The sequence below is a fragment of the Nyctibius grandis genome, chromosome 7 (assembly GCF_013368605.1).
Source record: "Nyctibius grandis isolate bNycGra1 chromosome 7, bNycGra1.pri, whole genome shotgun sequence".
In the NCBI taxonomy this organism is placed as follows: Eukaryota; Metazoa; Chordata; class Aves; order Nyctibiiformes; family Nyctibiidae; genus Nyctibius; species Nyctibius grandis.
Window position 1 is genome coordinate 15,592,336 of NC_090664.1, and position 26,162 is coordinate 15,618,497.

The 26,162-nt window shown below is 40.0% G+C and overlaps 2 protein-coding genes across 5 annotated transcripts in view; both read right to left on the reverse strand.

Moving 5' to 3' along the window:
- RPL15 (ribosomal protein L15) overlaps positions 1–26,162 on the reverse strand; it is a 206,351-nt gene that overhangs the window by 133,921 nt on the left and 46,268 nt on the right. The window lies entirely within an intron of this gene.
- Positions 1–26,162, reverse strand: part of LOC137665946 (ubiquitin-conjugating enzyme E2 E2) — a 232,273-nt gene that overhangs the window by 1,937 nt on the left and 204,174 nt on the right. For all 4 annotated transcript variants that reach the window (XM_068405466.1, XM_068405462.1, XM_068405463.1 and 1 more), the window contains exon 5: positions 22,922–23,069. In XM_068405466.1, coding sequence (XP_068261567.1) covers positions 22,922–23,069 — 148 coding nt within the window. The remainder of the gene's footprint in view (positions 1–22,921; positions 23,070–26,162) is intronic.

Here is a 26,162-nt window from a genome sequence, read left to right on the forward strand (position 1 = left end):
ATATACTGAAAGGGTACTGAGGATGATATCATCATCCCCAACACTGGGTGACAGATTACAATGTTGGGTTTCCTAGTGTGGGTTTCCCATCTATATCTCCTTTTGGGAGCAAGGAAGTATTTCAACAACATACATCCTTGGAAGGATTTGGAAGGTACAGACTCTTCCTCCCACCTCCTCCCAGCATGGGAGGCTGTCTACTTTCTACTACATGGGGTGGGGGAATCAGTGAGAGAAGTTCTTGAGAAGAAACTAGGGAAATCTGTTGAAGTCCAGTAATGTACAGAACTGGGCTGTTTATTTATCCATATGTTCAAGCCTTTGTCTTTGCGGTGTTTGGCAGTTGGGGAAAGAGCGGAGGTGATGGCCTGCAAGATGTCTGAGGTCTACATAGCTTTTGTTGTAGGTGTGTAAATTCCCATCAAGAGAGTGACCTGTGAATCAACTATCATCTCGGGGTGCTTCCCTCAAGTCTGTGCCTCCCTCCATCAATGTCTGCCTGTGCGAAGCAGGACTGCTGAAGTAAAGAGAGGTCCTTGCCTGCCGTAGCATGAGCAGGATCAGCGCACCCACAGCCAGCTGCTGAGCGGATGCTACTAAAAGGTGTTCTTGGTAATAACAGTAATAACATTGTTCTTTGCAACCTGGCAGTTTGGCTATAAATTTCATTGGTTCTAACAATATTGAATAAAAGAACAAACCCACAGTTTGGCAAAGCCACTTCCTCATTTGAGAGCCCAAACTGAAGAAACAGGAAAACAGTTACTGCAAGAGAGGCCCGGCTATTTCACGTCCCTGTCAGAGGGTCTGGAGGTGTGTTGTCATTATACGTCGTTATTTACGAGGACTTTAATAAGGGCTCTTCAGCAGGTGTTTGAAGAGCTAGCTTATTTTAGCAGTTCCTGTGAAGCTGTAAAACCATCAGGAGGCACAACAGCTTTGTTTGGGAAGTCAGGACAGCTGGTGAGGAGGGAAATTTTAACTTCAGGTCAGAGCCATCCAACCAGTGGCAGACTGGCCAACTCGATGCAGCACACCGCATTTGCGCTGGTGGACATAAGGACGGTATGTGAACTCCAGAAATGCAAACGGTCTCTTTCTGCACCTGCATGAAGCCAGACAGCCTCAGGACAAGCCACATTGTCCCTGGTGGAGGAGAGAGCTGTCTGGCAGGCCCAAGGAGACAGATCTCTCAACACTTAATGAGTCATGAGTCACCATTGCTATGCAGTTCATGGGGATGGGCCATAAAATGGAGATTACAAGACAAATTGCAGCACCTTAATTAAAACAATTAAAAGATTGAATTCCCAACATGCATAAGCCTTGGTTATAGTGTCCAAGTCCTACAAAATACCAAATATGAGGAAGAAACAATAGTTCCCATTTACTCCCTAAACTAAGTAGCACATGGCTGAGCACCACCTGGTTCTCAGCTGTGCTGCACTATTTAAGGGAAATCTCAATTAGTAGGGCCAAATATGTATTTATAAAGCAACTGCTGTGTAAACGGTCTAATTAAGAGATGAAAAGGAATACTGAATTTCAAAATTCATAATGGTACTTTTCCCATGTTTCCATTTCTCATTACCATAAAACTGTTTCTTATTTTCCATTTGTATATATCTGTGGTTTTATTCTCGATGTTAGAAATTTGTTTCCATAACTAGTAAACCGCTCTAGCTTTTTCTTTTATTTTTGTTTTAGAAGTAACGTGATTCATCAGTGAATCAGGGTTCATTTCAGAAATTAACTCCAAATGGGACTGTGTCCAAATGACAATGAAAACCAGGGGATCGGAATATAAAGCCACGCCAGAAATGTGTTATCAGAACAACCTAGTGAAAGAAATTACAATAAAACCTCAATAAATTAATAACAATAACAACAAAACTCTGCAACTCCTGGTCTGGCAGGAGGCGCGTACTTGGGACCTCTCGGATCACCAGATACACCGTGCCTGGCTTGAGAGCTGGGGTGCCACCACCCAGGCACCGCTCCTTCCTTGCTGTGTGGGCAGGCACGGACACCCCTGCCCTCAGGGTGGTGGTGGCTGGAGAAGCCAGGACGAGGCAGAGCGATAGTGTGCCACACTGGGCAGCACCAAAACCCAGGAGCGGTGTTGCGGGTGGTGTTGGCTGCGATAGTCACGCGTGGGGAGCACGGGGAGTCGTGCCGTGGCGCACACCCTCCACTCACCAGAGAAGCTGCTGCAGCTCTGTTGATCTGGAAATCCTTAAGGTCTCATAATTTACTGTGCCTTCTAGTCTGACTCTCACTTCTAGAAATTCGCCCTAGGATGCCTCTACAACCTTTAGCTTGTTTAAAGAAAAATTTTTATCCAATACTCTGATTAGTTCCATGTAAAATCAGAACACACCAGGAGTCACAGCATCAAATTTCATGTAGAGGACAGTGCAAGAGTAATGACAATATATTAAAAAAGCACCCAATTAAACAAGCACGGACAGAAGCTAAGGTTCAGTGATGTAGCTTACATGGAAAATGTCAATCAAGAAAACTAAAGTACGAAGAAAAGCTTCTGGACGATTTATAGGAAGACTGCAGCTGCTAAATCCCCTCTCACCTCACCATATGTAATCCTCATGTTATATCAGAATTCATGAAATTACCCTGTATTTAAATGTAGTTTTGAAAGCTGGGCAAGCTGGAGCTTGTCCCTAGCTTAAAAAGGTTGGATGCGCTGCTGTACAATGCCTTGTCATCTTCTTTTGCAGCCACTTAATATGACTGTATAAGGAAGAACGTTTGTGTCTCCTGTCTGTTGTAAGGCTAATCAAATTTACAGCCCAATTCTAGGGAGTTAATGCTATTGGGGATTTGGATGAGCTGAGGTTTGGTCATTACAAAATTTCAGCTGTGTTTAATGCTAGTTGTACTGCTTTATCATTCAGAAGACAGACTATAATTCTTCTTTAAAACTACTTTTCCCACAAATAAATGAAAATATATTGCTGTACTGTATTTTTCTCCGCTTGTATTTTTACAGCTATTTCTATGTCAGCAAATAGCAATTTCAGAGCAGAATTCATCTCCTGGGCTTTTCAATGCTCTTTTAAAAATACAGCAAACATACTCTAGTGAAATAAAAAATTGAGATGGTGTGTTTAACAGCTTGATTTCAATGTGCCTTCTCCATCAGACACATGATATGCAATGAAATTCCAATTGGTAGTGCCAACATGGTTAGAGACACACGTTTAGACTTAAAATGTACCTTACGGGTGTTTGTATACATTATATATATTTTTTAATGAGCATTTATAAAGTAGAATTATATTTCTATTGCAGTATTTTACAGTTTTAACAGAGAACAGCTGATGGAGCCAGCTATTACACCATCACAAGTGAGTTCTCAGAAAAATTTCTGGAGCACCTTAAAAACTAAAGAAAACCCACAGCCCTATAAAAATCTCACAGTTTCTTCAGCCATATATTTACAATGTACTTTTTTTTTTTTGGTCCAGGTTTAGATTCAGCTCTGTATCGGGAGAATACCGAAGAGCTGGCCTCCAGCTGAAGCAGCAGAATTCAACTGGAAGGATTTCCAAAGGTTAGATGCAAATTGAAAGGTCTTATTCTGTCTCCTGAGCGATAAAGGACTCCTTTCTCATAGCTGTGGGAGGCATCCCATTGAGAAGCTCTATGGAACTACTTGTTCTGAAACATCAGTCACCAAAAATTAAATCTGCTTTCCTTTCTTTGGACAGGCTGTGTGAAAAGCAGAAGAAAACAAACACGTAATTTTTTAGCTATTTGGACTTCAGTTACACATTTAGAAGAGTTTTTGGTTTATGGAATACAGATTTTTTTTTAGACCTGCCTCTCTTTCCAAATATCCTGCTGTACTGCTTTTTGAATTAAAAATTGGGAGTGCTTGGGTTTTTTGAGTTTTTTTTTTTTTAGGAAAAGTCCAGGTGCTCTGTATGTCATCTATAGAATAGCTGCCTTGGAGTTATCTTTATACAGCAGCACAGGCAGGACTGGTTACCCCGAAATTAAACCTCCCCAAAATAAAAGTTCATATTTTCAGTAACTACATTTTGTTTGGTGATTTCAGTGCAAATAACAGTGCAGGACAGTATATATTCCCATATTGGCTTGCAGTGAAAGCCAAGTTTTCTGAATCCAGTTTTTGTGGTTTTTAATATTGCACCAACCTTTAAGAAACAGGTCCCAAAAGGCACACTAAAAAAAAATTAAGACTGGGGAAAAAAGCAGAAACTAATAATTCACTGAAACACCAGTTTTCTTAACAGCAAATGCTGACAGCTTGATGCACACCAAAAACATCCTTAAACTTAATTTAAAAAAATTCTTTTGTTTCTAATTATATTTTATTATGTTGTTTTCAGTGGCATCTGGGCTAGTGTTACAAGCAGACCAGTGAGTGAAAACTGCAGACAAAAGCAGTGTCAGACATGCTATACCAACTATGTCATACAACAATTTAATACTCCGAGAGGAAAGGATTAAGAGAAGATGAATTGTTTGTGAGTAATTTTATTTATAGTGTCACTTTGCCTCAGGAAGTTTCCATAGTTTGCCACATGTCACCTGTTTTAAACTTAATGAACTCCTAGAAGACCATGCCAAGGATACTGTGAGTCTTGATGTGGAAAATGAGGTATGTGAAATGCATCATAGCATCCTTCAGTGATTGTACAGCAGCCAGTGTTGCTCTCTTTTGCTATCATTAATAATAACGCACAGACTAAGTAATTCTTTGGAGGCAGAGGCAGGTGAAGTGGTGCACTGAATTACTCCACTAACCTTTCACCCTTGAAAAGAATGTTCAAAATCAGGGCACAAGTGAAAACGAGTGCAGCGCAGCATTAATCCCTGTTTGTGCAGGAATAAAACTAGCCTCGCGGTTGGAAGTCTGGTCAACACACGCGTACGAGCTGGAACAACAGAGTGATTCAAGTCAGAACAAAGGGTGGTAGCAGGGCTCTGAAGTACTTTACACACCCTACAAGCTGAACTACCATTTATTTCTGACTTTCATAAAATCACAGTTCCAACTCTCCATATAGAATGTATTTATCCATCTACAAGGCTCTTTGAAAACTGTACAGAAGAATGATAAGGTGATCAATAAGCATTGTACAAAAAAAAACCCAAAATGAGTTGCTTCAGTAAAGAAAAAAGGTAATCCTGAGAGGAGAAAGGAACAAATTCTAGAAAGGTCTAATGTCTACTAGGAAAGAAGTCAGTGAAGTTAATATCCATTTTAGTGATTACAGTTTATAGCAGAAATCATATGATATGGAGTACAATGAACTCTCTCCTGAACTCGTTGCAGGAACTAGTTTTGCAGATTTGGTTGGGCACATCTAAATACTCACTAGAAAAATTCTAATATATATAGGCTACACCAGCGTGCTAAAACATCAAAATATGCCTGCTGAAATTGCCTTAGGGCTCACGTATCTCATTAGGCTGTCCACTATGGTTGACATGGATTGGACAAAGTGGACAACCATATGACTTTAAAGCGTTGTTCCCACCAAAGTAAAATAACAAGGGATGCAGTAAGGTATACTTTGACATAGCATTCTTAGATACAAGGTGATAGAATGTGTTGGAGTCAGGAGAAACAAAGGCTGACTTCGTTATGTCACTTCTCAATTTCCAATAAAACCCAGGACTGTCCTTCCAGGTACAGTATGGGAAATAAGGAAATACAAGGTAGATGCATAAGAACTTGAGACACAATCTTGAAAACGGATCTGAATGTTTACAGTAACCACCTCTGCATCTAGAGAACTAAGTGAAAACTATGATAGATACTGTAGCTTGGAGACTGTGTAATTTTAAAGCCAAAAGTTTGCCTCAATTTTTTGTCCCCACATAGGAAAGACGACCTTGTGGTCACTGTGTTAATGTAGGGCTAAAGGAGTCACAGTTTGGCACCAGGCTTCCTATGAAGCTGTGTTCACCAGTACATCCCATAGTCCTGGTTACTCAATCATCCAGCTACCTCTCTAGCTATACACCTAAAGTCTTCTTCCTGGGAGAAATCAGAGCAGGTGCAGGAGGAGAAAGAGATGGTGAGATAAAGCATGCAAAACCCTGAGGTCTTGTTCTGTTGTACAGCCAAGGTGTAGCCAGGGTGCACATCTGGGCAGGTAAGCAGGCAAGCAGTCATGTCATACCGCTTGTAAGAGGTGAAACTCCAGACTGCTGCTTGGTCTTCGTGGTTTGCAAGTAGTCATGATGACTCCAAGAAAGTTAAGTGGTCTTACAGTAGTGCCTTAGTTTCCATCTGCAAAACTGGACTAATACTTCTCTATCACCTAGGATATTCTGAGAACAAATATGCTAAAAATTGCGAGGTATCTGGATACTGTAGTAAATGTGGCTGTATAGCCATGTATCGTAAAGAGACTGATAATCCATCACTTGACTCTGAATTTTGAGCTCTGTAGAATTGTCAGAAATGCATTTGACTTCTGTTAGTTTGTACAATGATTGAAGTTACACAAATATTAAGGCATGTGTGACTCGATTCCAATGTCCAAACTGTTGTCTGGAGAAAAATGTTACCTATCTTGAAAAATAAAAAGAGCTCTGCAAATTCAGTTTAGAAAACATCCGTTTACTAAAATATCCATTTTGGATACGTGGAAGGAGAAATTCACTCCTCTCTCTAGACTTGCACTTGATTGCTGTCAGACTACCTACCACAGATCTTGTGAAATATGAGGCTGCCTAAGAAAAAGATGTTTCAGAAACAAGGAGTATTATCTGGCCCAATTTTATTAACATGGGTCTTAAAGGAAAGCGTTGGCAGTGATTCATCTCTGTATCTTGCCAAGGGAAATCATTCTTGTTTAAAGAGTAACGTTTTTTTAAGTCTTCAGTTTTTAGCAGGATTTCTATAAACCGCTGGCTGACTGGGAGTTAGCTGAGGCAATCACGTATCAACAAAGCACAGTTGAAGTTGAAGTCAGTACTTCAAGGTACTGACCTTGAAGAGTTATCTTTAATTAAGGAAGAACATGCACCTATTAGAAGTGCCAGCATACTGGAACAATTAAAGTTCTGAAATAACACACTTCACTTTGATGCTTGGATGCATCTCAAAATTAAAAGCACAGATACATTAGCAATGTATCTGTTCATAATAATGAACTCAATTGAGAAACAGTCATTGTTATTAGGAAAAAATTGATAAAAAGGTGTTAGTAAATAAGAATTTTTTATGAAAGACATTACATGGCATGTAGCTTGATAAAATTTGCAGAAAAAGTTACAGCAATATGCATTTACCTTGTGGAAGATGACTGTGAGTGGGTAATGAGCAAATCGCTGTCAAGCAACCAAAATGCTAAGATCCATGATGTAACTGGTGTGTATCCACAGGGTCATAACTATATTTTCAGAAAAACACTGTGGATGGGTTTTTTTTGTCTGAAGATTTACTAAGAGAGAGATAGCTATTCCATAGGAATTCCAGTGTGTTTAGCATTTCTTTCATTTAAAGAAAAAAGAACCAGTTTTCTTCTGTATTTGTCTCTTCTCACTTTCCACTATGTCCTGGTTTGGCCTAAACCAGGCCAATTTTCCTTTCAGTGATTTTTACTTTCACACACTAATCACCATCTCCAGGCAAAGGAGTGACCTATGGGTCTTACAGATCCCGAACAAACAGTTTAATCCCAAAGGAACTGGGTATAAAGGCATTCCCTGCAACCATGCTTTGTGCAGTGTTAGACTTCCTATAATCACATGTACCAAAGGCAGATTACTCTGCAGGAAAACCAGGAGGTCCAATAGGATCCACCTACCATGTGGTTCCCAGGAGACAGGGAGGGGAGGAAGAGCTACTGCATGGTTTGGTCTTTGGTGGCATTTAGATACTGAGAGGAAAATGAGTTTTCTCCTTGTCCTATTAAATCTTGTTATTAATTTGATGCATTTAAATCCAAAGTTGTTATTAGGAATCCCATACAAAATGTCAGAAGATTACAAGAGGCTTTTATTTACAAAAGGTGGGGCTAGTGAAGTACTTTATCCCTCCTAAAGGCCAACAGGATTCTTTTTCATAGGCCAGGGCCTGAAATCCCTTGTCAAATTGAACATCCCTTGGAACTGGAATAGGAACTTAGGTGTGCCTTGCATTAACACACCTCTTACTGTTACCCAATAATAACTTATAATATAGTCAGGCCTCTCCATTCCCTCTCTATACTTTCCTTTCTCCCAAGGAACATGTGGAAGTAAGTCACAGGCTGTCTCTGGCTCAGACGTGTCTAAGTTTATATCTGCATCAAGAGGCAGTGGAAGCAAAATGCCTGGAAACTAATTTGTTTGGGATTTTTGTTGGTACGTCCCAGATGCTCTCTTCGATGGGGCTGGCTTCTTGGGGCTTTTCTGGAATGCAGGCATGGGTTGTTTGAGCCCGGTTGTGTGATTGTATGCTGGAATTGTGCCTCACGTTGCCATCTGCATCCGCGGTCCACACTATTCTGGAGGAGGCATCCCAAAATATTACTGCACTATAAACACAGGAAATAGGTGCCATCTCAGCAGAGTATGGGACAGGGACCTCTGGAGCCAGTCTCACTGCTAATGTGTAAGCTTGACAGGTTTCTGACAGTCCAGAGTGGTGAAGTCTGATCCCTTGAGTGTTGCAGAATTTGCAGCAATATCGCCCTATCAAAAGAAGCATCCAAGGAAGATGCTTGTACCAATGCACAGTGGCTCAAGAAAGCATGAAAAACAGAGTGCCATCCTGCCCTGAAGATTGGTATGGGCCAGTAATGGCAATATTTCTGGAGGCTCATCACTGAGGTGACATGGGATGTCATACGAAAGGAGCAGGGTGGTGCTAGCTCTCGCAATGACTGAGGAATCAGCAGGTGAGTGAGAAAATAACCTAATTTTAGTAACCAAATGGACTATCCACTTCTAAATTATCTTCAGAATGTGAATGTAATTACGCTTAATTACAAACAGGTTCTAATAGGACCAGAAGGAAAAACAGGTTAAAATAATTAGCATTCATCATGTAGGCAGGTTTAGCTCCTAGATTAGTTGCAATGAAGTTACACGGCAATGCTGAATAAAGATTGAATTTATGATATTTGCAGTGATAATTTCATATTTAGTAACAAGTGAAATAACTTTATTTGGAAACCTTCTCTTTCCTGTGTGAGAGGTCATATTGACTCCATTGTCATGCCTGACTAAATGATGATCACTCTGCCAAATGATTTCAGGGACTGGCATAAGAAATCTAAGATTTAGCATAGAAAAAAGCTATACAAGGTAGAGATGGAAAAGACATGGAAGGTCATGAAGGCATTCCTTCTGATAGTATAATATTGTGTCCTACAGTAGCTTCTACTTTCATGTCACTTTATCTAAACAGTATTACAAAGACCCAGGAGATGAAGATACCAGCCCTTGAGAATTTTCCGAAATCTAGTTCATCTTAAAGTTGCAAATGCTCCACTCCATAGAAGGGCCTTTTTTCTAAGCCTTGTACAGATGGAAAATACTACAAACAATTTACTAATCAGAGCTCTATTTCTGTATCCCATATGAATGTGAAATCTTACAGTAAAGCCCATCCTTAAATTTGGGACAATTACACCATACATTTTGCTATTTAAGTAACTGTCTGCTACTCCAGTTAATGCACCTGAACTTAATTTGCTGTGAAAATAGGGATCCTGAAACACACACTGCATATAATTTGTTTTATTTGTTGCCTTTGATAGATCTGCAAAACTATAAAAAACAAACAACCGTTTCCTCCTCCCCTGCCGAATAATGTGGAAAATTAGCCATGCAAAATAAGAAAGACATGTCTTGCAGTAGCGTAAATCATCTCTGAAGGTAGAATCTGAACAACTCAGGAATACTAATTTCTGAAATCTTATTCAAAAAAGTGAGAGACTAAATGATTTAATAGCTAACATACTTATATCCAGGATTATAAATTTTGCTTTTCAGGACTGACTCTACATTCTTGTGAATCTGTTACAGAGCAAAATGTAGCAGGCTTCTTTTCAGGAGCTTAAAGAATGTAGAACAGTGTGATTTCTGCGGTGAAGCAAGAATAATTGTATTTAAGGAACAGGAAGAAGCAGCCTTAAAAATAGCTGTGCTAATCAGGGTCCTGAAGGTGGTTCATAGGCAGTTAGAAACATATAGCAAGAAATTTCCAAATCTGTCCTTGCCTTCATCTTAAAAAAGGTACAGAGGAAAAAAAAAACAACACCGCACTTAGTAAAATGGAACAAAGTCTAATTGAAAAATCTAGGGTAAAAAAAGTCAGTGGGACTGATGCAAATTGATTCCAGCTGAGATTTGAGCTATTTGCATTAACTGGGAATAATGAATATTAGATTAAATAATTATGAGATTAGAGAATTAAGTGTAGGAATACAGGTAAAATGTGATGTCTAAATTTATTGATTTTTCTAGTTTTAGTTATTTTTCCCTTAAATATATACAGTTCTATTAGTGAGAAAATATATCCAGTAGAATTGGTTAAGCCCAAAAGTGTCGTATCTACTTTGTTCAAAAGATTCCAATGTAATTAAGGACATGTCTGTATTGGCTAGACAAAACCTGCATGAAACAAAGAAAATACATTTAATGACTGTAAATGATTGGAGTGTATTTTGAAAGTAAAAGGCTGTTTACTTTATATCTTGGAATTCATTCAAATTTAGCTAGGATTCTATATTTTATATATGAGAAATATTTAATAGCTTTATTTAAGTACTTTACATTGTTAAACATTTAACATTGATGACTTATTTTGGTTTCAGTTCACACAAAGATTTATTATGTGTATGCATTAAATTACCTGTCTTCTCTCTGAGGTAATGGGTATAGGAAACCTTCACTGGTACTATTTTGAATTACACATGTTTATTGGAAAGAAAATGAATTGTAACCTTTTGTATTTGTAGCATCCATCACTCATGCATTTTCTCAAGCACTTTTAATTTAATGATGGTTAAGGTAAAGCTCATTTGTTTCTTGAGCAGAAGTGCACAAACTTTTAAAAACCCTGTACGGATATTTATCATACAGCTTTTATAAGCTTCATGTAAAAAAATAAATCAAAATGCCAGGTTGTATTTTTTTCCAGCTTTACTTCCATTTTGTGACAAGACTGAATTTTTTTATGTTCTAGAAGCCCCTTTTGAGGAATAAGAAAAATTAGGAACAGTTGAGGGTAGTGACAAGACTCTTTTCTCTCATGAGTGCCAACTACATCCCTTTACATTTATTTCTTGACACAGATGTACAAAGCCTCTTTACTGATTTGGATTTTTGTCAATCTCTGATTTAATCAGATGCCATTTAATAAACTGATGGTTGGGTATTATTATGTCTGAAGTTCAATTTTTCTCACTGCATCTTAAATAAAGACAAAACAGGAGTAGAAAACTTATTGAAAAGGACAAGAAATCATTAGCAGCATAGTCAAACCTTTCCCATCTAAGGAACGGTTGAAATCTAAGCTTATTTCTTCTGAAAAAAAAAAGACAAAATAAGATGTGACAGATAATTTTGTAAAGAAGATTATAAAAAAAAGTGGTCTTGCTTATCTTTTCCATAGTAAGAAAAGAACACAAACAGAAACTCAATATATTTAGCAAAAGTTAAAAGGAAGTAGATGATTCATACATCAAATAGTTAAACACATTCAAGAATATTGTGTAGGAATATTATAAGGTAATTTAGGAAAATTAAAAAAGAATTAGAAAACACGCTAGTCATGGCATCACCTAAGTTACCATTGCAAAGGCTATAACTGCTCATGCTTCAACACGTAATCTGATTGTTAGCTGTGGTTAGGAGGGAATTTCCTCTTCAGTGTATTACTGTATTAGTAAAGTGCTTTGAGGGAATTTTACACTTTTCACTGAACCACTGAGCAATAAGCAGTTACAGGCAACATTCCTGACTGAACCGAGTAGTACTGGTTTTCTGCTAGAGAATGACTATACTTCTCCTTCTAGTGATTATTCTTCATAGAGTTACAGATACATCAGATAAAAAAAGGAATAGGGTAAGTGTATGTGTGACTGGTATCAGGAGCTATAGCCAGTGACTGCTTTATGCCTTGGATACCACAAAATCCAGATTGTACGTTTTATTTTTAAAAAGTAATCTGTACCGTTCACTTTCTAAATTATACAAACCCACCAATATTCTTATGTAAATAACTGCAGATACTTTTCAGAGAAAAAAATATTCAAACAGACTGTATGCTTCTGAAACCATAATGGGGGGTTTAAAACAAAATATTTCTAAACACCTTTACTTCTATAGTCGTGTCTATCTCTAATGATGTCTTGTGAGCTTTGAATAGCCTAAATCTAAACACATGAAATGCCTCTATGCTCACAAACAACAGTCTTCTACCCATAAGTTGTTGTCAATGTGCAACTGAAAAGAGCAAAGATTTAGGCCCACATAAATAGTAATCCCGATCCAAGCCTCCTCCCCCTGCACACATAATTAGGAGATATTCCAAGACATATTTTCCTGAGATCTACTAAAGGGATGACAGTTCACAAATGTTCTTCCTGCTGTTATAATAATCCCCATAGTCATGGATTCATGTTGAAGGGACTTAGTCAAATGATAAGAACAAAATCTTGTAACATTTTCATCAGCTTTTTATGGCAAAGCAAATTAATTCTCTTTCAATGCTTATCTATGCATAATTTTCATAATGTGCTACAGCATTGCTTGCATTTATATACGTTTAATTTCATGTAAGTCACATCCACAGAGTTTAACACGTATAGGTGTATATGTCTGCAAATATTTAAAGACCAGATGTACAGAAAGTCTCTTCCTGGCAGTGCAGACAGACTCCTAGTGGGACTTTGGATGCCTAAATCCCATAGGAAGTACTGTCTGCCGGCATCTTTAGGTGCCTAAATGCCTTTAACATATTGATACTGTGTGTCCAGCTCATAATATGAGAAACTGTAAGTGATTCGAACTATAGAATAGCAATTAGTATTGTATACATACTATAGTACGGTACAGATAGTATAGTACAGTATCTTTTATAAGGAATGGAAAGAGAAAGCACTGACAGACTATCAAGAATTTGTAAATATCAGCTCTAGAATATATATGATCAGTCCAAATATGTACCTATTACTTCAATAAATATATAACAGGTTCCGCAGAACAGGCAGGGGAACATACAGTATTTAAAGATAAATAGGTACTTTCTGGCAAAAAGAACTTAATTGCAGTTGATGGGATCATTTTGCTCATGTGAATGAAGCTGATGTTGATAGGTTTTTCCCAAGGCAACCCCACCTTCGACGTTGTCGTTCTGCACTCACTGAGAGCAGAACAAAACCTATCAGTTTTATGCTGCATTTTCCTTTTGTGCTCCTTTAGGAACACTTATTATGATGGCCTTTATGTAAAACGCCCATCCACTCTGCTCCCAGTCCAGCAGCACGACGACAGCAGAGCAACCACATGCTACGTTTTGTATTTGCTAAGCAAAAGCCTCTGGAGTGAGCTCATTTCATTTGGAGACAACCCAAGGCAGATATTTTAAAAGAGACAGAAAGGTTATGTTGCAACTTAGAGCAAACCAAAAAACATTACTACGTGAACTGATTCCTCGCCGCTCTAACCTTTGTTTACCTTCTTACTTGTTGCCATGCTTGAGTGACATGGCATAGAGTATTTTCCTGCTCCAGATACAAAGAGAGCATTTTCCATTGTGCTGAAAGAGCCCAGAAACCTGCCCGTTTCCTGACAGAGCACAGTATACAAACTCTGAAGAAAAGGGAAAAACAGCTCCAAGCTAAAGAATATAAATAATCTCAGGCAACAGAGCAATTTCATTGTTTACACGACCCTCTGCTGCTTACAAAAGGATATATGGCAAAACGAGATTGTTTTGTTGTATGTCTGATAGTACTGCGCTGTGCCGTTGCACCTGGTAGCCTGTCGGTGCCAGGGAAGAATCAAAGTAGCAGGGTTTAGCCAGCCTCATAAAACCGGACAAATTAAATACTGTTTTGCCAACTTCTAAAGTATTTCAGTCATTTTCCAGAATATTCATCACATTTGACAAATCTACTCAAGTATGTTCTGGATTAGTATTAGTTCAGAAGGAGTATTTATGATCTTCCTGTCTTCTATATGTCTTGAGAAAAATGTTTTAAAAGGAAAAAAAAAATCATTACAAACCAGTACAGAATATATTTGGGCACAGGAAAGACTAGGAGTCATTTTTGATAAACTGAACAAAGCTGTTAAGCTGCTAAATGGGAAGGAAAAAAATCAGATTGGATTCTGAAGCAAAGTTTCTGATAGCAGCAAAATGTGCAGATTATGGCTTTAAGGAAAAAAATTACAAGAATGAGGAAAATGAGAAGTGGCTCATCCCTTGAACTCGCTGTCGTACAGAGTTTCTAAATTCACTTCACAATCGAGGGTGAGGGGAAAAGAAGGAATGATAATTGGGGAGTCTAAAAAATTGCAGAAGGAACATCTGACATGAACTGGCACTGACAGAAAGCAGCCTCTGCTATGGAGAAGCACCAGATGAGGAGAAACATCATCCATGCTTCCTGTTAGATCGAGATATATAGAAGACCAGAGAGGAAAAAGATACAGCCAGTCTGCTGAGCGGTGAGGGGCACGGACCTGTTCTTTATTACCTGGGGCTGGTAGCTATTTTAAAGTTCGAACATGGAAGCCAAACAGCAGAGCTGTGACCACAACTCAGCCAAATCCTCACTTGGAGCCAAATGCTCCAGTATGGAACAGATTTTATTTTTACAGCTATGTTACATTTTCCTTTATTAAGCTGCCTTAGATTTATTTTTAAACTTTTTTTTTTGGACAGGGTAGCGCTTTCAAATCTCTCAGTAATTCTGAAAATAGATCTTTTTTATTGATACAGTGGACATCTATTAGTGTATTAAAACGCATGCTGCTATGGCTGGAGCTTATCAGCTGAAAAAACAGAGCTATTCCTGTGGAACCTAATGTGTCGACACATGCTCACTTTGCAAGTGGCCATGGCAATTTTGGATGTTAATGTCCCTGCACCAGATATGACCATCCCAATGCAGAGTCAGGAGAATGGAGCATGTCAGTGGCCGTCACACTGAAGGCTGGTAGCCTCGCTCCAGCTCCCAGTGGGAGATGGGTTTTCCTGAGAGGGTTCAAAGGAATCTACTTCCCTTTGCTTGGGGTGTGCAGAAGACAATTCCATGGGCGGTGCAAGGGGCAGGAGCTCCTGGCAGCGTGGCAAGGGACTTCCTTAACTGGCCTATCTAGATTTATCTGTCAATACCTTATGCAAATTGGTAGAGATTAAGGAATTCCTACAAATGAGCATTTGGATGAAGTTTAAATTTCCCAAATACTAACACAAATTCAAAACGTGGAGACACTCAAAACTTTCTAAACACCAGATCTATCCATGTTGCACTCATGGCCGTACCCTGTGGCCTCCCGCTAGGCAGGTATGCACTATGCACCCTGGCCGGAGCGATTCCAACAGCGAGCCTCGGGAAAGGCTGCTGAAGGCAAACCCGCCGAGGGATGGGGCAGCGGCACTGCAGCAGGACACCACCAACTTCCCTCCGAAAGCGTACACGGCTGGCTGAAAGGGGAACGGGCTGAGAAATTGAGACAGTACGCTACTTCAATTCTTCCCCTCGCATGTTGTCTGACTTAAATCTCCCCACCTACTCCTGTTTTGCAAAGGTGCTGGAAACAGACAGCAGCAATTCTAGTAGCTTTGTAGCAGGGCAAATACCATTCAGGCTTTTAGGGCTTTTATGCTTACGTTGAAAAGTCACTCTCCAAAGTGCTGTTTCAGATTCCACTGAGGATCAAAAATATGCATTAAATTACACTATTGAATCCTTTTCTGCAAAGGATGACAGAACTGCGATTTTATACTCTCAGCAGTAAGAGTATAGAACCTTACAAACCTTTAAGAAAACAACAAGAAAAAAAAAGAAAAAAGGAAAAAGAATATCTTAATAACTGCATCCCATCTCTAAATTTTCCTAAATACCAGCACCCTCATGTAGGTGGAGGTAAGGGTGTTAATATTTTTTTGGCAGAAAATTTAGGCAAACCTAAATCATGCCAAACCACATAAATAACTTGTAATTGCAATAGAAAAACAACAATAGTATGTTATCCAAAATTACCAGTTATACCTACTCTGTGATGAAAACTGAAATTTCTGGGTAAGATAAAGGCAAAATATAAGGATGACTCATATAAAGAAAGCTTGAAAACATGTCTCTTGTCCCTTAGTGAGACAAGTAAAGATCCCCATAATCTTAGGATCTTGTTTGACTTTGTTTATCTATGCTTAGATAAATGTAAGTCATTAAAGTGCACAGCCACATTACTTAATGTGGGTTAACAAAGTATGAAACCATCTAGTAAATTCATGATTCATGGCAGTACTTGTAAAGCACCAGGACATACACTTCTAACTGAGGTACATTATATTTGAAAACCACAATATGCATTGCAAAGATTTTTAACCTAAGCAGTCTATTTTTCAGATGTGCTGAGCAACTGCAACTTCTATAAAAATTGATGGGGCTCACATCAAAGTAATGTAGCGGTATCTGTCCAACTCATTTACTCTTACAATTACATTTACTGTGAGGACATCTACATTCAATCTCAAACCATGTTCACAGCAAACTTCACATGTAACACTGCACAAACTGTCTCACACTTTCTGGTGGGTTTAAAGGATAACAAGAGACAAGCAGATTTACACAGCCAATATAATATGCCTCTGAAGTATCTGAGAGCAGAGTCAGACTAACTAACCTGGCCAGTGCTGACCCAGGGGAAGGGTTACTGCTGTCAGTTTGTGCATTTCCTCTGCCAGAGGTTAATGCCCTTTTCTAGCAAAAGGTTTTTCTTTCTTTTGCTCTCCCTTCCTTTTCATTTTTTTCCTTTTTCTTTTCCTTTTCCTTTCTCCATCATTTCACTAAATTGGGTTGGAATGCAGACAACAGTGAAAATGAAAGGGCTAAGAACAAAATAACCTTTGACAGGGCTGCCAGTGAGATGGGGACAGCCAACGGGGAGCAGTAAATATTTCAATACGGCTGATGGTGATGATGAGCGGGTTAGTCTGTCTAGCTGTGCCTCATGCCCCGATGAACTCCACACGAGTCAGGCACGTTCGGGAAGGATGAATGCAGCATCATGGAGGGGCAGGAGAGGGCTGCGAGGACGAGCAGGGGAACAGAAAGCTTTTCTTATGGAAGGAGGCTAACAGATACATGTCTGGTTAGTGTGCAGCAAATAAAGACCAGGAGGAAAGAGGATGGTTCTTCATTAATACATTGGGAATGAAAAACAAGAAAACTGTCACTTAAGCTATAGGATAAGAGTTGCTTGTAAACAAGCGGGTATAAAATTTCCGTGAGTCAGTTCAGGACAGAAATCAGACAGAGGTTTCTAAAGAGCAAAGCAAGCGAGGCTCTGCAGGGCCTCTAAGCAGTTTTTTTGGTTACAGCTGCCAGCCACACCGGGCACATTTGTGGGAAGCAATGCTGCGGCTGGTCCCGTCTCAGGCTGCCCCCTCCTACATTTCTCTGCACCACTGTGCACATCCCCGATGCAGGAGCTCGCGGCTGGGCACAGCCTGCCATACGGCGAAGAGAGCCAGGAGCAGCGCCTAAGCATTCGGTTCAGGAACATCAATTGAGGAATAAAATCCCCACTGACTGTGGAACTTGTGTGTGGGAAAAACGGTAAGGAGCTAGAGGTGGAGGATGACACCAAAAGGGAAGAGGCTGGTGTGAGAGAGATGTAGCAGGCTTTGTTCTAATGTCCTAATCAAGGCTTAGCCACGTGTTATTAAGCAGACATGATTCGACGTTAGACTGTTCAGACGTCAGAGATAATCAGGCCAGCCAAGTTCAGACTTTGAACATGTGAAGAAGGAGGCCATGCAAAGAAAAAAGTTGCAGTGCAGTCTTGTTAGTGTTTGAATTTATTTTCTCTGAAGCATTTGCAAATGAGAATTTTCCTGGGGCTCGAGAACCTTTGGTAGGGCTGGGGTGGCAATGACCAACTGAGAACAGTAAGCATTTTAACCCAGATCAGCATCACACCCTCTCTAAAGACAAAAATAACTCATTTGTTTTCATACTTCAAGCTCAGTAAAAATACAAAACCTCAGGGGCCATCCACACTTGAAAACTCCTTTAGATGAAGGCAGTGTGGGAATTTACACTCCCTGGGCTCTGCTTGAATACATAAAGTACAGTTGACTTTTACTCCAAGACAGTTTTTTGTGACTTGACTTAATACATTTTCAAAGAGGGGAGTGTCCACACATGGAGTTACTCTGCAATGACTTACTACCTACAGAGGCAAGTCCTAGCGGCTAGCACTGGAAGTAAATATTTTCAGCACTCAAGCACAGAGCCTACGAGCACTCACGTACTCGGTTTCATGCAGATGAATGTATCTATCAGGTTTCGTAGGGCTGCTCATGCATGTGCCAAAATATTTATAGGATTTGGGCCCTGCTTTTTAGAAAGATATATGTGCTGTGCCCCAGAGTACCACCTTAAAGAAAAATACGAATCCCCAGATTGAATGCTAGCATATCCCATCATCTCTCTCGTCTCTCTGATACCATTCCAGTTGGCTCTCTCGCACTCCCAGATAATTCACACATGTTCACTCATACACAAACCCTACGGCACCCCTTCCCCCCACGAAAAAAGTCAGCCAGCTGTTACAAAATTCAGACATTTCATTAACACAGTTTACTGGCTGATACTGCCAAGCAAAATAGAGACAATTAACAATAATCAGGACTGAAGGGTCTGAGACAGCTTATGAGTAAAGGATTGTATTAGTTGTTTAAAAAGGACAAACTCGCTCCTGCCTGGAGTGATAGGGAACAAAGAGCGGTGATGTATAACCGGGGAGGAAAGAGACTCTCTCCGTGGCTTTTGTAGATTACTGCGTGAATGACAGAAGCGGCAGGAGCAAATACCTCTTTTCATTTGCTCAGCCTGCTGGAGAAGAATAGCAGCGCTTGCCAACGAAGCTGCAGCTGTGCTCCAGCTCCGTTTAATCACTGTGTATGACTGAGGGTTAATTAGCTGCCATTCTTACTGCTATTTGTTGTTCTAATGAAGATTTGCATAAATGTAAGACTAGGGGGTAACTGATACTTGATTTTTCCCTTCAGAGAGGCTGCGGGTGGAAAACTTGCCCATCCCAAGTGTTTATGTTTGTGGAGATTCAGTATTGCCTTTCCATTTGACCTGATCTCCTTCTGGCTGATGAATGGTGAACAAAGAGTTCAAAGTTGTTTATCAAATCGAGACCCCTGTTGGGTTTCTGCCTTTAGAATGGGGCAGACTAGTTAGATGAAGAAAGGACCGAGGGATTAGAAAATTACTCCCAGCTGACGGAGAGGAAAATACATATATGTATCTTTCTGTATCTATATACATACATACATATATATATATGTGATATATCTCAGTGATAGGTAGCTCAGTGATACATCTATCAGTGATGTATAGCTATCTATCTATCATGTTCAATCTGGATGCCATGGAACCAACAATTTGTTTATGATAAAATGTCATAAAAAATTAATGGGACAAGCAGTACAACCAGAACAGGCTGTAGCATATTAGGCAATACACTGAAAAGCAAGGACTTGTAAGTTTTCGCAAGCCTTCTGTTGTACACCACCAGCATTCAAAGTTCACTTATTACACGAAACAGGCAACCTCAAAGTAAGGCAAAAATGACTCAGCAGTTCATAGCTACCTGCCATCAGCTCCTCGTGAGAGGGGAATTCACAATACAAATTAAGAAATTGCATTCATTTCCTCAAAAAATCACAGGAAAATTTTAACATGAAGCAGTAACAAAATCCAAAACTACTTCATAATTCAAGAGAACGTTTGAAAAGGAAACCTCATAACATCGCTTTATTTACTATGGTCATGACAATGCTTATGGCTGCTAACTGAAAGAAACTGAAGGGAAGAATAACTCCCCGTTTTTAGTGTGTTAACTTGTTGCGTATGACAATGTGTTATGGGTAACTGTTTTCAGTGTTCCTCTTACACACTTGGTCAGCTAAAACTGTTGTTTGACAGCATCTGTAAAATAGCCTAAGGGAAAGAAAAAGATTGAGAGGGCAGAGGTAGTAAACTTCTAAATTACAAATCACTACCAGAAAGTGGCCAGCTTTCAAGTTGACTGTAATCGTCCAAATCACAGAATCACAGAATGTTAGGGATTGGAAGGGACCTCGAAAGATCATCTAGTCCAATCCCCCTGCCAGAGCAGGATTACCTAGATCATATCACACAGGAACGCGTCCAGGCGGGTTTTGAATGTCTCCAGAGAAGGAGACTCCACAACCTCTCTGGGCAGCCTGTTCCACTGTTCGGTCACCCTCACCGTAAAGAAGTTTTTCCTCATATTTATGTGGAACCTCCTGTGTTCCAGCTTGCACCCATTGCCCCTTGTCCTGTCAAGGGATGTCACTGAGAAGAGCCTGGCTCCATCCTCATGACACTTGCCCTTTCCATATTTATAAACATTAATGAGGTCACCCCTCAGTCTCCTCTTCTCCAAGCTAAAGAGACCCAGCTCCCTCAGCCTCTCCTCATAAGGGAGATGTTCCACTCCCTTAATCATCTTCATGGCTCTGTGCTGGACTCTCTCTAGCAGTTCCCTGTCCTTCTTGAACTGAGGGACCCAGAACTGGATACAATATTCCAGATGCAGAGTAGAGGGGGAGGAGAACCTCTCTTGACCTGCTAACCACACCCCTTCTAATCCACCCCAGGATGCCATTGGCCTTCTTGGCCACAAGGGCACACTGCTGGCTCATGGTCATCCTGCTGTCCACTAGGACCCCCAGGTCCCTTTCCCCTACGCTGCTCTCCAACAGGTCTGTCCTGTCACCAAAGAGAGGTGACCACAAATGAGCACATACTTATTGTCAGTTTCTCAATCCCAACACAGCTTTGCAGTGTCTCTAGCTCTTTACCTGGTCTCTAAGACACATGAGCAGATATTCATTTGCTTTTCTTTACACTTCTGTCATCCATCCACCTGCCTTCCTACAGGCACCTCTGCATATCTTGGGGTAGACACCAGCAGAAGTCAATCTTTCAGAGACATGAGCAGAAAGCATCCAGCACACCTGAAATAAACATGCCTGAAATGGTAACACAGGGCTCCTCTACCACTGCAGCTCTTAGCTGGGAGGAAGAGCTGTGGCCAATGGCACATGGTCTCTATTAGGAATAGTGTAGCCAGCCGGTCTAGGGAAGTGATCGTCCCTCTCTACTCAGCACTGGTGAGGCCGCACCTTGAGTACTGTGTCCAGTTCTGGGCCCTGCACTTCAAGAAAGATGTTGAGGTGTTGGAGCGAGTCCAGAGGAGGGCAACCAAGCTGGTGAAGGGTCTGGAGGGTCTGACCTACGAGGAATGGCTGAGGGAGCTGGGGTTGTTTAGCCTGGAGAAGAGGAGGCTCAGACGTGACCTTATTGTAGTCTACTACTACCTGAAGGGAGGTTGTAGTGAAGTGGGAGTTGGCCTCTTCTCCCAGGCAACTAGCGACAGGACAAGAGGACATAGCCTCAAGCTTCACCAGGGGAGGTTCAGGTTGGACATTAGGAAGAATTTCTTTTCAGAAAGGGTTATTAGACATTGGAATGGGCTGCCCAGGGAGGTGGTGGAGTCACCATCTCTGGATGTGTTTAAGAAAAGACTGGACATGGCACTTAGTGCCATGGTCTAGTTGACAGGGTGGTGTCAGGGCAACGGTTGGACTCGATGATCCCAGAGGTCTCTTCCAACCTGGTTGATTCTGTGATTCTGTGATTCTGTGAATGCCACATGTTTTAACACTATATGCAGTAACAAACCCACATGAAAAAAACCCCAGTCAATTGCATTTTTGCCCACTTTCACCTCATTTTGAGCTTTGAAATAATTCAGTCTTCTGTTACAGCTTTTGACTCAGCCTCTGATTACACAAGAATCTCATATTCTGCCCCTTGCAAAGCAATTTTTAGCCCTTTGATTGGGCAGAAAAGTTTAAAACCGGGAAACCTAAATGTTTAAAAAACAGATGGTAAATAAAAAAAAAATTTGAAGTGTACAATAAAAAAACAACCAGCAACAACCCTCACAATGTGTAAACAGATCACTTAATTTTTCTTTAATGATTCTTTAATAATTTCTATGTACTATGATATTCCAAGGCTACAGTCAGGATCATTTATTGGTGCATAGGGTAAGAGAAAGTGGAAATTACGGATCTAGTGGTCAATGGCAGAAAACAAATCTAAAAGAGCTGAGGGAAGAGGTTAAGTGCTATGCTAGTTAATAAGAATGACAGCTTGCTTTGAATACTCATACTGGCTGTCCAGGATATTGAATAAACCTCATTTAAATTAATTTTCATTATTTGTAGAGGCTGTGTTAGACATCTGTCATTGTCAGTACTACTAATATTCTTTTTGGAGACCATATTATCAGCATATTTAAATGAAAGCTTTCCTTTTCAATATTTATTAACTCATTAATATTTCTTGGTACTAATATCCTGTTTGCAATATACAAATTAGTGCCTACTACAAGGTATTTTCTACTGATTAGACTTTTTAAATTAAAAGATTTTTATTCTCAAGTACTAAAAATGCACTCGAGCTCCTGAAATTGTGCTTTCTTTCTATACTATGTCTTAATTTAAATTAAAGGCATTTAAATATAATTTTTGTCTTTTTTTTTAAGTAGGTAGCAGTAAGACACATCCACGTCCTTGTAGCTGATGGAATATGAACTGTGAATGAACATGAATGTGAAAGTTAATTTGTCTTACCCGGGTTGCAGTCTGTGAGGAGGGAGCAGATGGAGAGAAGAACTTTAGAAATGGTTAATGCTGGGCTCCAGTTGTCTTTTAAAATGTCCAGGCAGATGACGCCTTGGCTGTTAATGTTACAGTGGTAGATTCTTGTCCGAAATGTTACCTAGAAAAGACAGCGTGTATAAGTACAACTGTGTTCAAGCCAATAATTACACGATTACTAAGCAATTAAAAAATTATATGAAAGAACACTCTGCTTTCCTGGTTGAAATTACAGTATTCTGCTACTGTTAGCTAGAGACTGGGCAAGACAGGGATATTCATTAGAAAATAAAGTCTGCCTCTTCCATTTGTGGCCAGCAGTGGAACTGGTTTGTGCAAGGTGCAAAGGGGACATGTCTCCCAACCTTCCTCTTGCCTTGGTCTCACTGATCTCATTATTTTTGCACGGGGCCAAAAAAAGCTATTCTGGTCCTGATCTGGACACCATTCATAACTCAGGCCCACAGCTACTTCATACTTTGAAGGGAGACAGAAGAACACAGATTATTCCACTGTCATCATCTGTTCACCATTTGACCCGATAGATTAAGCTCGAAAAAAAATGTGGGGCATCACATCAGTGACTCCTGGAAAAAGTAAAGTGAAATATCTTTGAGAAAAGCTGCTTAAATAAGATGTTTTTACTTCCAAATGTAAAGTCACAGTTGAATCAGTAAAATTGCTTACAAACACCTTTTGGTTTTTTTGTAGTTGATTTTGAGGATTTCTGTATTCATTTTATATTGTCTCCCAGGTGATCCCACATGTAACAAACCAAGGAGGAGATTACTCCTTTTAGCCTAGAGTGATGTGCTTCTGCTTCAAGTTGAATATACAGTCCTTTTATTTTAAAAGAAGTTCAGCTATGAAAGTCCACTTTGTAGTTCAGAAAGAATACCGGGGCTATCGGATAAGAAGGGACAATATAAAAAACTACCTCTTGGGGGTCTCCATCAAGGACTAATTCCTCCATCAGTTCTACCCAAATGACAAGTAAACCAGATGGCTTAAATGACATGTTCATAACATCTAAAATTAAGTTGTACAATTTCAGCGTTCGTAACATCTAAAATTAAGTTGTACAATTTCAGCGGTCTACCTCATCAGCAATAACCCTGCCAACAGAGGGGCTGATTAGGCAGGAGACAACAGCAGGCAAAGCACAACCCAACTTAAGAAAGTCGTGCTCTTCACCAGAATTGGACAGTGCTAGTAATTGGGAGTGTTTATGTACCTGTCCCTGCTCTACCACACAGATAAACCTGCTTCTGGAGTGTGACAGGCATGCTCCTTTTCTGATTTTATTCAGTATCAGAAATCTCAGTGATTTCAGCGGGACTGAGATCAGGCCACTTATTAGTAAGCAGAAGAGAGGATACAAGTGAAATAACATGGTACCTGGTTTACTTCTTTTTAAAAAAAAACGTTCTCCAACACACTGAACAATTCTGTCCCTTTGGATTAAATCAAGCAGCTTTGACAAAATAACGGAAAGAAAAGGTAGTAGATTTCTGGTATTAAAATACTACGTTTAACAAGAAATACTTTTTCTCGAAAGTACTTTTCCATGCAAACCTGGGGTAGCACTTTTGGAGCTCAGTGTCATGCACCAGTGAGCTCTGTAACAAGGATCCCAGCAAAGCAAGTTCATCAGTTTTTAAACACATGTATGTCTAAACGTATTGCCAATTAATAGGATAATTTAATAGTTTGACACTCCATACCCTACGTATTTGTAGGTTTTTTCCTTTTTCCCCCCTACAGTTGTGGTTTCGCTTATTGTTTTCCAGCCTAAGTGCTTCACTTCTGGGACTTTTATGAGAATTTAAAATATTTCTGGCACAATGAGTTCAATTCACCCAAACGCTACAGCCAGATGATTTTTTTCCCCTCATTAGGACTCCAAGCACAGTCAACATTTGGAGTGAAGGAAGTCTGCAAGATCAAGAAAATAGTATTTAGTGATAAAATTAAGTGCTCGTCTACAAAGGGAAGCTATGTTGAACAAGGAAGGTTACAAATACACAAAAATGGTAAACTACCTTACACAAACTGCATGGCAAAAGTGTCCACAAAGGGAGCTGGTGTGGAGGAGCATCCTGTGACTTGTAGGTCAGTGCTCATTAAGTCCCCAGATAGATTAACTCCAGGCACTCTAATACCTGAGATATGAGCGCACCAGGGAATGCTTCCTAGCAGGATGTCCCGTGACTCAGGGAAACACTTTAGCACCTGCTTAAATTTAAGTATGGTACGCTTACTACTCAGTACATTGTTGGAATAAAGTTTTTGCTTAATTCTTTTTCCTGAACAAAGGTGCTTCCATGATGAAAAATTTGAGGACTTTATTCAGTGATATCTGAATACACTGAGTAATAAGATACATGTGGTCTCACTGAATGTGGGGGAAACACACTGAATTCATTGCACACATTAAATTATAGCCTCTAAATTATTTATAGACAGGTTAGTCTGATCTTGTAACCTGCTTAAGAGGTGGCCATCAATTTGAGCCTGTATTTTAACGTGTAACTATTTTGCCATCAGCTAAGAGGACAGACACATTGCCACACGTTCCCCTGCCTCAGTTGCTTCTGAAGCATTGAAGCAAGGACACTGGGAATTTGGCAGGATTCGGAGAGCCACTGGAATGAATGGAGGCAGGTTATGCCTTTCATAAACTGTTCAACACTCCCTTGCCATCTTAGGCTATCTGGTGGGTAAATGCAGGTGGGACTACACCCATTTGTAGCTGGAAGGCTATTTTTAGCAAATACTTAGACCTGAAATGTAGCATTTTTTCCCTATGAGCACATCATAAACCTGTGACACTGAGGAAGGCACCCACTCGCAAGATAAGGCTTGCTGCTTATCACTGACAGATATGTCACCGACTCACCAAATATGCCAGTGCACTTTAAAATGCCTGCCTAAGTACACAGAGACATTTTAATGACAAAAAATAAGTTTTCAGAATTTCAAAGGAAGCTATATTAATGACAGCCTTAATACACTGAGAACTGTGGGCTGACAGTGGCAGGTAACAGTGTTCTTATCCCAAAGCAGCACAGAGTACAACTGGGATGACATATTGCTTTCCTCATCCACATATTGCCTCAAATGGCAGCTAATGTGGGAAATGCTGACATGTAACTTTCTGGATGTTGTGTTTACAATACCCATATTTTAAGGCTATGCAGGGTCGTTCCCATTA